Genomic DNA, 13,645 nt, shown 5'->3' with positions numbered 1-13,645 from the left:
AGTTAGCTTGAGAAATATTGATAATTAAATCCATTATCTTGACATTGTCTCTAATTTCTGAGCAAGACAAGTTATATTTTCCTTAATAGAAAAGTTATTCCTATTTATTAACGTATTTTAATATCGTACACACGCTCGCTGTAATTACGCAAATCATGCTTTATTTTCTTAATCTCGGGGATTATATTTGCCAATAATCAATTCGTCCATAATGATAAACTTGCCTTCTAAGGATGAAAAGCTTCCATAAGCCTCTTTCATGCCATGGCTGTCATTCGCAGACCTTCAAAGCAGAGATTAAATGGTTTACAGTGACCCACGCAGGTAAAATTGGAGGTCAAGATCTTTTTGGGCCCATAGAAAAATTGATGAGCTTGTAGGAAAGACTAATAAATATGGACAGAAATGGATATAGAGATAAATAGATATGCTACCAGACATTAACTGAAGGAAAAAAAAGTTAGTCATTACAAAACAAATCATCTCATCAGTAAGCTTTATAGGAATCAACAACTCAACCTCCTCCTTTACACAATCACAAAGGTAAAGCGCGTGAGAACAACTTCTTTCTTCCCTTCTGTGACCCGCCCTTCGCTTACCCACACCAGAGCTTGAGGAGTCAAAAGAATCTCAACGATCACCCGTCACTGTCATGCCCGGCACTACTCAATGTCCACCCTCCACCCTCCACCCTCCTCACTTCACCTCACACCACCCACACCCTCGCATCACCCCTCTGCCTCTTTCACACGGCCAAAGTAACATTCACATCCAGTAGACTGCACGGGGAGGCTAGAAAGAGGTTAAGAGGCGTGCACGAGGCCCTACAAGTGTGTTAGGCCATAAAAACACTAACTCCCAGCGCAGCCACGTCACGCCAGACACGCACAACACTGATTATCGGAACCAGAAAGAGTGCTATACGATTATGTACTACGTGAGTGTTTGTGTGCGTGTTTGTGTGTGTAATATGAATCCTGCTCCCTGGGCATAACACAATGATGGGAAAAGAACAACTACACAGAGGTTTATCACCTGACGGATGCACAACAGGACGCGGCGATAAACGTGACCGGTGAAAGAAACAAAATTTTCTCTCTTATCAAGCCTTAGCGGAAACACTGAAGATGTGACAAGGTTTCTTAATCATGAATAAATAACGCAAGTATCACCAGTATCAGTGCAATTGTCCTCCATTCACTACAGTACACAGTAAACCGAAGTATCCAGGTAGATAACAAACCCCAGTAATCCAGTACCTTGTCTACCTATCAACACCTCACCCTCCCTTCCAGTAAATGTTCAGTTCCCTTCCCTTCACACACCAGACTAAATAACAACCCCCCAGTAATCCAGTACTGCCTACTTATCCACCCCCTATTTCTCCCAGTAAAAGTTATTCCCTTCCCTTCAGTTCAAAACAAACACCACTTTCCTTCCCTTCACCACACTACAGACCACTAACAGCCCCCACCTCCCTACCCCTCCTCTCTCCCAGTAACCTGTATACCTAACACTCCCCCTAGTAACCCAATAACAGTACATTTGCTTTCCCTTCACCAAGAGTACACAACTATCAATAAATAACACCAGTCCCTTTCATCACCAGCTATCCACGTTCACCTTCACTAAACATGGTCAGCTCATCCATACCAGACTACAAGACGAGCTCATGCAAGTCTTACTAATGCGCACTGCTCTCAAATGTTTAAGTTTTTTTTTTATGGGTTAGTCTTAGTGAAAAGAACAAAAATAACGTGGTTTTTAGATGTTAACATGATAGCTGGGACAATTTACAGTGACTTCAACATAATTGAAGAGAAAACGTAGATAAAAACAGGTGCTAATAATCTCTCTGGTCTTTAGTAACTGTCCAGATGAAAGGCAGTTTTTTTTTTCTCACTAGGGGCAGCAAGGGCATTACCTGACCAACGCTTCCAATCACAGGTAGAACACAAAGCCTCGCTCTCACAGAGGTATATAACAGACAATGGAATAACAATGAAATAGCTATAAAAGAAAAGTACAGCAGATGTAAAAAGCTCAGCGTGACGGCAACAGAAACACCATCAACAATATATAGATAATGACACATCATTCACTTTACACGTCCCTTTTTCCCCCACCGCCTCTTTTGTCGGAGCTCTTCAGCTGATGGCTTCCAAAACATTACATGATGATTTTTTCTCGAATATCTCACAACATTTACTTATAATATTCGTGTGAATCACCATAGTTACGTTACAGCGACGCTCTGGTTGCCACGCACGGAGGCCGTTCCCGCACAGAGACAGGATTTCCTTAGGATAAACACTTTAACCAGGCAATCTATAGGCTAGTCTATCTATGGTCTTGCCTTACACAGATCGATTCACTGATAATCTCTGTCTCTCTCTGTTTCTCTCTCTCTCTCTCTCTCTCTCTCTCTCTCTCTCTCTCTCTCTCTCTCTCTCCACGGATGGTAACTCGAGCCAAGACGTGACCTTTAATATGAAGACCTCACTTCAGGATACTTTCTTCTCTTCTTACATCCCTCCCCTTCTCTCTCCCTCTCCCTCTCTCTTTTTTTCCCCATACCTGCATCTATCCCTCCCTTCCTCCCTCCCTTTGTGTCTTCTCACCTTCCTTCTCTTTTCCATGTCTGTATCTATCTCTATCTCTTTTCCTCTCCACTACTCTTTCCTCTTGCCATACGTTCATCTATCCTTCCTTTCCTCTTCTTCTCTTCTCTCTTCACCTTCCTTTTCTCTTCCCATATCTGTATCTATACTTCCTCTTCTTTTCTCCTTAATTATTGGCGTGTTTTTCTTTTTTTTCTCATTTATTCAACCATTTATTTCTTCATTATCTCTTATTGTTTTTTTTACGCCTTTTTGTTTTTAATTTCTTTTCTACTTCATCTATTGCCACGTTGATTTCATTCACTTATTTATTCCTTTGCTTCTCTCTCTCTTCCCCAATCTTCATCCATCACCACCACCACCACGACCCTCTCGTGACCAAGTGACAACATGGTAACGCCCTTCGAAACATGTCATATTCCCTATAGTGTGTCTGAAGCCATATTCTAATCCCCCCCCTCACTGCTACGGCTTCTCAATCTGAACAACGGGGACTGATGAGAGTTGAAATAGCGTTGTCCTTTTTAATGTTTTGGTTGAGTTAGGTTATTGAAGGTAACTCATGATATATTAAGCAAGGTTAGTTATTGCCAGTTGTTAAAGCGATGGTGTGTCTGTGTGTGTGTGTGTGTGTGTGTGTGTGTGTGTGTGTGTGTATTATGTATGTCCTTGTCTCTTTGTCTCTCTCATATTACTCTAACACAAACAACACCACAATTACTATTACTTCTTTACCTTGTTCTTCCTCCGCCCCCCCCCAACCACACACACACACACACACACATTCTACTTCAGAAACACTAACACAGAAAAGTAATACACTGCCAGAGAGAGAGAGAGAGAGAGAGAGAGAGAGAGAGAGAGAGAGAGAGAGAGAGAGAGAGAGAGAGAGAGAGAGAGAGAGAGAGAGAGAGAGAGAGAGAGAGAGAGAGAGAGAGAGATTTTTTAAGCAATGTTTTTATCTAGTCACTATAATCATGTTCAACACCACCACCACCACCACCACCACCACCACCACCACCAGCGTGAGTGATCATTCTCAGCCTTCATTTTCTTTTAACTTTGACCTCATTGTGACGCCTCAGAGCTTTTTGTTGAGAGAGAGAGAGAGAGAGAGAGAGAGAGAGAGAGAGAGAGAGAGAGAGAGAGAGAGATAATGGATGGAAGCGGGCGAGTTGACACATTTTCTCCACTAATCAACAGAAAATGGTTCAAATGACAAGCGGTTCAAGAAGTGTTTATACTCTTAAAAGAACATCCCCCCACTTCCCCTTCCCCATTCTCTTCAAAAACCACCACAACCTTCCCCCTCTCCTCCACCATCCCCATACACCACTTTCCCTCCACTTATCCACCCTGCATGCCATCAGTGTCACCTCGTTCAGCCTTTCATGTTTCTCTCTCGCTCTCGCTCTCTCTCTCTACGTGGAGGAAAAAGTGGAAAAAAAACTTGCCTAATACTTTCTTTTTTCCTTTTCTCGATTATTGATACTTAATAAAAGGAAAGTGTGTGTGTGTGTGTGTGTGTGTGTGTGTGTGTGTGTGTGTGTGTGTGTGTGTGTGTGTGTGTGTGTGTGTGTGTTAGCTTTACAAAGAGAGACGGCATAGCGCACATGATGACTTCACACACACACACACACACACACACACACACACACACACACGTTCTGGTCTTTAGTTCATGTACACGCATTTCCGCACATGAGCCAAAGCAGTTCTGTGTGTGTGTGTGTGTGTGTGTGTGTGTGTGTGTGTGTGTGTGTGTGTGTGTGTGTGTGTGTGTGTGTGTGTGTGTGTGTGTGTGTGTGTGTGTGTGTCCGGTGCCGATGAAGTGCTGTCATGCATACACCACATCAACACACTCTCTCTCTCTCTCTCTCTCTCTCTCTCTCTCTCTCTCTCTCTCTCTCTCTCTCACCACAGGCAAACAGGGCGGAGTCAATAGCTTTAGGTTTCCCAATTTCTCTCTTTCCAACTGCGACTCTCCAATTTCTCACGCTTTCCTCAAATAATAATGCATTCCGTCGCTTCTTACAACTCTTATTCTCTCCGGTAATGTTCCTGGCTTTCTATAATACTATTTACACCCACCTCCTTCCCTGCCCTCTCTGTGACCCGTGGCCATATATGTATACCTATCCCATGTTTATTTTTTTATTTGTTATGTAAGAAGGGAAAATCTGGCCAAGGGTAATACAAAATCTTAAGCAAAAAGGCCCACTTAGATGCCACTCTGCAGTCTCTCATAGTATAAGATTTTTTTTTTTTTTTAATTGGGAACATGATGGAACGAATTGGTGTTCATTTGTTTTATGTTTTTCCCTTCCTCGTGAATTTCGTGGTCTTTGTCAACGAGTGTTGGTAAAAAAAAGAACAGATAGCGCTAAAATATTAATTAAGTTATTAACCCCTTCGTACTAGGACATATATTTACCTTGAGATTTGTGTACGATTAGACTATCATATTTACATTACGAAGGGTCTATGGAGGTGAGAAGATTAATGGCCAAAGTTTTCACTATTTTAATTCCCCACATGAGTTTCTGAAGCTGTATAAAATCAAGTAATAAGCAGAATGAATATGGAAACGCGTCCTGGTATTGAAGGGGTTAACGAAGAAAAGCACAAGGGTTAAGCTACTGTTTGGGAAAGAAACGTGGCAGGGAGATGAAATAGAGTGTGTAAGTTTTGAAAATAGGAGAGAATAATGAAAAAAAAAGAAAAAAAGAGTAAAGAACATACGTTTAGAGAAAGAAAACTGGAGAGATAAAAGAAAGAGAGAAAGAAAGGCGCACAAATTTAAGGAGAAATGGGTAAAAGAAAACGGACAAGAATGTAAGAAGAAACCTACATACAAGACAGGAAGGAAGGAACTTAAGTGAAAAAAAGACACCACGATATGGAAAGAAAGGGAGACACAGGAATGAAGAAAACAGACATAGGAATGAAAGAAGAAAGAAAAGACATTAATAAATGAAAGGAGGAAGACTGAAAAATAAAAACAGAAAAGAAATACACAAGAATGAAGAAAAAATACAGGAAAAAGAAAGAAAGAAACATACATGCATACATGAGAGAGAGAGAGAGAGAGAGAGAGAGAGAGAGAGAGAGAGAGAGAGAGAGAGAGAGAGAGAGAGAGAGAGAGAGAGAGAGAGAGAGAGAGAGAGAGAGAGAGAGAGAGAGAGAGAGAGAGACGTAAGGGAAGACTGATAGAAAGACTTCCCAGAACAGTCAGAATCCAGACCAGAATCGGGAAAACTGGAAGACTGCCCCCTCCCCCTCCCTCTCCCCCTCCCTCTCTCTCTCTCTCTCTCTCTCTCTCTCTCTCTCTCTCTGCGTGGCCTTGGCGATCGAGTGGCCTGGTTTGCGGGACCCACGAGCGCAAGTCTGTCCCGGCGGCATTTTTACCCGTCAGGAGTTCCCACGCTGAAGTGTAAAAATGCTCCGGAGTTGAAAAGATGACTAACTTTCTGTGTTTCTGATGTTAGGACAATGTTCTTCCTCGGGGGACGCTGGGATGTTAAAGAAAAGTTGCAAGAAGTAAGAAATCGTAAGACTACATACATACAGTATATCTATTTAGCTTTGTGTTTTATTTAATTTTGTCTTGCTTTATCTAGTAGTTTTTTTGTTTATTTTTTAGGGTTATGTTACAATTGTCTTTAACTCCTTCAATACTGGGACACATTTCTTACTTTGAGATTTGTGTACGATTAGACCATTTTATTCATCCACCTATCCACTCATTCACGTGACCAGTTCATTCATCCATCCACTCATCCACTTATTAACTGGTCCATCTTTTCACCATATCACCATCCATCCGAACCATACATTTCTCCATCCATCTATTTAAGGAAAATTAATGGCCACAGTCTTCACTATACTAATCCCCTACATGAGTTCCTGAAGCTGCATAAAATCACCAAATAAAAAGCAGAATGAATATGAAATCGCGTCTTGGTACTGAAGGGGTTAATTGTTTGCATGTTGTATTGTTGTGTGGATGAGATATTGTAGGTTTACGATTACTCCTTCCTTTTTTTCTCTTTTTACTACAATACAAACAAGTTTTATTATTTTTTGGTATTTTTTTCTGATTTCCTTTCTTTTTTGACATTTACAATACTGATATCTTACTTATGTTCTCTATATCTTTGCTCTCATTTTTTCCTTTTCAATATAACGCGGCATTCACACTATTTTTCTCTATCAGACGGCGCCATATGACCACCCTGCAGCGGCGCAAAAGAAATCGATCACCACTCAAAACCAACCCACTTTCCACCTCTCCCCAACACTCCCCACTCTTCAGACCATCCATGCACTCATTCCTATTCATTCCCCAGCTTGTCCACCCCACACCCCATCACTCCACACTCCTAAGCCATCCATGAACTTATTCCTATTGACTCCCCAGCCTGCCCACCACTCCTTAACCCCTTCAGCAGCATGTCGTATTATCATATTCATTATTTTTACTATTTAGTGATTTTATACAGCTTCAGAGACTTGTGTGGGGATTAAACTAATGAAGACTGTGGCCATTAATCTTCTGACCTCCAGAGACCCTTCATATGTCAGTAAAATTGTCTAATCGCTCCCAAAATTCAGGTAAAAATGCGTTCCACTACTGAAGAGATTAAAGCTAATCACCCACTCCTTCCTCCCTACTCCCCAAAGCTTTCCATCCACTTCCTACTCCCTCCTCCCCAAATCCATCCATCCACACACACTTCTAACACTCGACCAAAGGAAACCATCCACTCCTTAACTCCCTAAAACTATCCATCCACACACTTCTAACACTCCCCAAAGCTAACCCTCCACTCCTTACTCCCCAAAGCTAACCATCCACTCCTTAAAACCATCCATCTATACGCTCCTAACACTATCCAAAACTAATCCATCCACTCCTCACTCCCCAAGCAATCCGTCCACACACACACACACACTCCTATTCACTCCCTAAAAGCTGACCATCCACTCTCAACCCCCTACTCCTTAAAACCATCCATCTATACACTCCTATTCACTCCAAAACTAACACATCCACTCCACACTCCCTAAGCCATCCCTCCACACACACACACCTAACACTCCCCAAAGCTGACCATCCACTCCTTACTCACAACTCCCCAAAGCTGACCATCCACTCCTTACTCCCTACTCCCCAAAGCTGACCATCCACCCCCAACTCCCTACTCCACAAAACCATCCATGTATACACTCCTATTCACTCCAAAACCCAAATTCCATCCATACATTTCTATTCAAGACCATACACAACCATACAAAAAACCTCTAAACACACTCACATAGCCCCCCTTTATACAGCATGGGAGTTGAGGGGCAGGGAGGGGGAGGGGTGTTGAGTAGGGGATGTCCCAATAGGCGCCACTGACATCCCCTCTCCCTCCTCCCCCAACAGCCTCTCGCCGCCTCAACTCGGGGTCACGCGGATAAAATTCCCATGCATTATTTAAACCAGATCAATAGGTGTCCCGACCCGCCCCGACACCCGCTTGTTGTGTGCCGGGCCACGGGGAGGCTGCGGCGGCGGCTGTGGTGGTGGTGGTGGTGGCTGTGGTGGTGGTGGTGCTGGTGGTAGTGTCGAGGGAAGGTGTTCTGCTGGTGTGGCGGAGGCAGTGGTGTGTAAGTGAAAATGGTTTCCCACACGAGAGAGAGAGAGAGAGAGAGAGAGAGAGAGAGAGAGAGAGAGAGAGAGAGAGAGAGAGAGAGAGAGAGAGAGAGAGCTTGTTATGGGCGGTGCAGCTTGCGTCCGGCCATTCTGTTCTGCGCTCTGTGAATTGTACTGTACCATGGTAGGGGAAGAGAGAGAGAGAGAGAGAGAGAGAGAGAGAGAGAGAGAGAGAGAGAGAGAGAGAGAGAGAGAGAGAGAGAGAGAGAGAGAGAGGATGAGGATGAGAACAGATAGTGAAAGTCAGTCTCTCTCTCTCTCTCTCTCTCTCTCTCTCTCTCTCTCTCACGTAATGTTCTAACCTTTCTTATACTTCATCTTTCATTCCTTACTATGACATTCTCCCCTCCCCCCATTTCATCACCTTCACCAATCCTCTATCACGTGTGTGTGTGTGTGTGTGTAATTCACTGTTTGATCTGCTGCAGTCTCTGACGTGTGTGTGTGTGTGTGTGTGTGTGTGTGTGTGTGTGTGTGTGTGTGTGTAATAATAATAATAATAATAATAATAATAATAAACGGTTTATTAGTTAAGCAATGTAAAAAAAATACACTGAAAATGTACAGGGGGACATTACCACAATGTGTGTGTGTGTGTGTGTGTGTGTGTGTGTGTGTGTGTGTGTGTGTGTGTGTGTGTGTGTGTGTGTGTGTGTGTGTGTGTGTGTGTGTGTGTGTGTCAGTGCAAGCGACGACTAATTTATGGCAAACAATTAAGAAAAAAAAAATCTTTCAAGAGAGCAACAAGATAATTACAAGAGCAAACTTAAGCTCCCATTAATTTTCATTCTGAGCCTTCCTTCACCGGCCTTGTCTGCTGCTGCTGTTGCTCCTGCCCCGCCTCGCCTTGCCTTGCCTTGCCTTGCCTTGCCTTGCCTCGCCTCACTTCCTCATCCCCCTTTAATTCATTCACTCATTTATGCATGTATTCACTTATTGATATATTTCAGCATTCCCTCTCCACTTCCTTCTTACTTCCTAGCATACCACTGTTAACCTTCCTCTTTGCATCCTCGAGTGTGGAGGGGAAGGTTTACAGCGGGTGGGATTGAGGGAGGTGGAGGAAGATAGGCAATCAGTCAACAATAGGGAGTGAGGGTAAGTGAGATAACAAGATAAGCTATCATCACTACTCTCCTTTCCTTCCTTCCTCCTCCATGCCTCTATATTCCTCTTCCTTTCGTTCATATTCGTTTTATTACTTTTTTTCTCTCTCTCTTTCTCCCTCTCACACTCTCACCATCCCGCCAGCCTCCCTAGTTTCTCTTTCCTGTCTCAGCTTTCCCTCCCTCCCTCTTCCCATGTTACGTGCTTCATTTTACCTGCCGCTCTTCCTTCTCCCACATTCTTACCTCTTCGTCAACTTTCATTCCTTTTTCCCTTACTTTGTCTGCATTATTCTTTTCTTTCGCCTCATCTTCCTCCTTCCCTAACGTAATGTTGCTACTTAGTGACCAATACAATCAACAAATCTCCAGCCAGCAGTACTTACCACCACCACGAATGGAGGAACCCGGGCGGCTCCCCTAGAGTGATATTTTTCTCCCATCTTATCTGCAAGGGAGAGAAGGAATAGGTTAGCGCGGCACAGATGTCCAGGTGTCCACAGGTGTTCCCAGAAAACAGCGCAGGTGTGTGACTGAGGGGTACTTAAAGAGAAGGGAAGGAAGGGGAAGAGGAAAGGGGGGGGGAGAGGGAGGGGAAGGCGATGGAAAATCTTACACCTATCCAATGAGTAATAGCTATAATGCCACTACGGAAAATTTTAAGTTATAGTTAAGTAATGATGATGAATTTGAAGGTTTAATAAGTTTAATAAGAGCCATTTAACGAGTCTCTCATTATCTCAGCGTTAATTCCTCTCAGTAATTGAAAACTACATAAGACATTGAAAGGCTCGCAACACGTGGTCGTCTGTAATCAAAGTGAGGTTGCTAAGATGAATAACATACAAATAAATAAATCGGTAAATGTAAACATATGGATTAATTAACAAAAACACATCGTTAAATACCACACTCGAATCACTCTATACAGCAAGAAAACATCATTGTAATTGACCTGACACTCACTCGATACAAGCAAGTACAAAATAAGAACTAGTAAACATCCTACATTCCACAGAACACAGAGGTTAAGAGAGGAAAACATGACCATTAGCGATAAACGTTAAATAGCGCAGAAATAATAATAAAAAAATAAAATAAATAAATAAATAAATAAAAACACTAATAATTCTGATGTGAAAGGAAAAAAGGAAAAAAAAAGATACACTACAAAATAAAAATAAAACTAAAAAATAATAAGAACTAAAAACCACAAATTTTACGAGGGTGAGACTTGGACAAACTAGTACCAAAAAAAAAAAAAAAAAAGGATCACCAGATGGGGAGGAACAAAATATAACATTGATAAACAGAAAAATCATCCAACACATACTTTTATTAGCACATTACAGGTACAGTGACCCAGCGCACCACACTCCACTGAACACATGTGGAAAGAGGAGGAGGAGGAGGAGGAGGAGGAGGAGGAGGAGGAGGAGGAGGAGGAGGAGGAGGAGGAGGAGGAGGAAGAGGAGGAAGAGGAGGAGGAGGAGGAGGAAGAGGAGGAGGAGGAAGAGGAGGAGGAGGAAGAGGAGGAGGAAGAGGAGGAGGAGGAGGAGGAGGAGGAGGAGGAGGAGGGGGAAAGGGAAGGGTAATGCAGACAGAAAAAAGTAAAATAAAATAAAATAAAATAAAATAAAATAAAATAAAATAAATAAATAAATACATTTAAAAAAGTGGGGGTGAGTTATCCATGTGCTTCTAACCCCCCTCCTCTCTCTCTCTCTCTCTCTCTCTCTCAACGCTTCTCTGTTCACTCCTGCTCCTGTACTTCCTCGCAGCACAAACTCTTCTTCACACTTCAATACATTCAACACACACACACACACACACACACACACACGCACGCACGCACACACACACACACAGGTAGCACAGGTGTGGGTGATGATGGGGAAGTGACAGTGATCTTACTCGGAGTGGTGGTGATGGCAATGATGATGACGATGGCACACTACAAGGAGGAAACACAAGATGTACAAGTTGGCTTCACAGAGCAGGTAACACATCTATTGTCTTTGTTGTCACGGTGGAAATAACCTCGTACGTTATCAATCAAGTATCAAAATTGTTCATCTATCGAAGCTACATTACAGCATTGGAACATGGAAGAGTAACATACACAGTAACATAATAGGCAGTTTCGTTACACACGTGGAACATTAAGTAACGTAACAATCACTCATGTCATAGTACGGGAACAAGTAACGTAACATTCACCTTCTTTATACCATTAGGACATAAAGTAACATAAAAATCAGCTTCATTATTCTCCGAGAACATGAAATAAGTAGCGTAACATTTAGCTTCACTATGATGCTGGAATATAAAGTACAGCAATATCCAAAATGTTTCCTTTACTGTTTACTCGTTTACACCAATTACATTCAACTTCACTACTATCGCAATCTGAGTGCAGTTACATCAATGCTACACACATAACACACACTTTATAAAGACACAATAGCTAGTAACCTAAGCAAGGACACACCCCATTATGTTCACCCTAAAGTACACCACAAACATTGGAATAAAAACACCAACAATGATAATGGTGATGACAGTACACAGTGGTGGTGGTGGTGGTGGTGGTGGGAGGTTTTTTTTCCCCCTTTTTCCTCTCATTCCTCATAATTCTTCCCCTACGAGTCAGGATAACAAGAGGAGGAAACAATATAAAGGAGAATTATATACAGTACCCTCCCTCACGTACTGTACTCACGACACGCCTCTCTCTCTCTCTCTGTACGGCTGTCATATATATATGCACACCCTTTCACCCTTTACCTATACAAGTCCCTATATGCTCATATGTTTCAGCTTCTCTCTCTCTCTCTCTCTCTCTCTCTCTCTCTCTCTCTCTCTCTCAGCGAACGGAGCCTCCCCTCTCTCAAACACTACACTCGCTGTTTCATTTTTCAAGTGGCTATATGATTTTCACGGGCATAAAACGAATTCGTGTGTTCTGAACTGTGTGTACGCTTCTCATGTCACCGCCACTGCTAACCACCACCACCACCACCACCCACAACCACCACTACTACTACTACTACTACTATCGGTACCTTATAGCAAATTCATTGCTAATACCACTAAATAAAAAAAAAAACTACATCTACTACTACCACTACCACTACCACGAGAGAGAGAGAGAGAGAGAGAGAGAGAGAGAGAGAGAGAGAGAGAGAGAGAGAGAGAGAGAGAGAGAGAGAGAGAGAGAGAGTGTGTGTGTGTGTGTGTGTGTGTGTGTGTGTGTGTGTGTGTGTGTGTGTGTGTGTGTGTGTGTGATCAGTCTTGCCAATGAACCTGGAAACACTACCACCACAAGTGTTACCCAACCCCACGCACGCATGCACAGAAACACACACACACACACACACACACACACACACACACACACACACACACCTTCCATCCAACAGAAGTCGTATTACCACTTTTGCTACAGAGAGTGATGGAGGGGCGGTGAGAGAGGAGTGGAGAGGGAGAGAGGGAGAAAGGAGGAGACGGGGTAGGGAAGAAAATGCAGCTGTGGTTCTACTAGCAGCTGCCACCGCCACCACCGCCACCACCACCACGTCTTCAGTTGACAGTAATCATCATGCACACAAACAACCTGGTTTTTATCTCAGTTAGCCCAGCATTCAAAACATCCATCGCGTGGCGGGAAGATTATACTGATCAGCAATCGCTTGAACACTGATAGGACACACTCGACTCAATCATTTGAAGACGATGAACAAAGAAAGCTGAATATTTTACTACTACTACTACTACTACTACTACTACTATACAATTTTTTTTCGGTATCTTCATTTTTTTTTCTTGAAGATATTACACTTCTCTTCACATTGATCTAAAAGAAAATTTAGCGATAACTTCAGCCGTGAACTGTACATAATTATTCTACTAACAAGGGGAATTCTTAAGATTAAATTCCTAGAGCACTTTTTTTTTTTACACTAATCTCAACAATTTAAAACTCATCTTAACATTGATAGGACAAATTCGGCTCATGGTTTCAAGGAAAGCAACATACAATACAACAGTTTTCTTATCACTAACACACGGATTCTTAACGAGTAAATTCCTGGTATTCTCTTAACTCTAGACCAATTCTGACACAATCTTACATTCATCTGAACACAAATACCATAAACTTTGCCAGGAGGATTCACGGTCAACAAGCATTCCAATATTTTTCTTCAATAACACAA

The 13,645-nt window shown here is 42.5% G+C and overlaps 1 protein-coding gene across 9 annotated transcripts in view; it reads right to left on the bottom strand.

Annotated features, from left to right (window-relative positions):
• Window positions 1–13,645, bottom strand: part of LOC123517776 (single-stranded DNA-binding protein 3-like) — a 194,678-nt gene that overhangs the window by 143,529 nt on the left and 37,504 nt on the right. For all 9 annotated transcript variants that reach the window (XM_045278226.1, XM_045278222.1, XM_045278225.1 and 6 more), the window contains exon 3: window positions 9,815–9,876. In XM_045278226.1, the coding sequence (XP_045134161.1) occupies window positions 9,815–9,876 (62 nt within the window). The remainder of the gene's footprint in view (window positions 1–9,814; window positions 9,877–13,645) is intronic.

Source organism: Portunus trituberculatus, chromosome 42, assembly GCF_017591435.1.
Source record: "Portunus trituberculatus isolate SZX2019 chromosome 42, ASM1759143v1, whole genome shotgun sequence".
NCBI lineage: Eukaryota > Metazoa > Arthropoda > Malacostraca > Decapoda > Portunidae > Portunus > Portunus trituberculatus.
The sequence above is the reverse complement of the archived record's forward strand: the minus strand, read 5'-3'. Positions and strand labels throughout refer to the sequence as shown.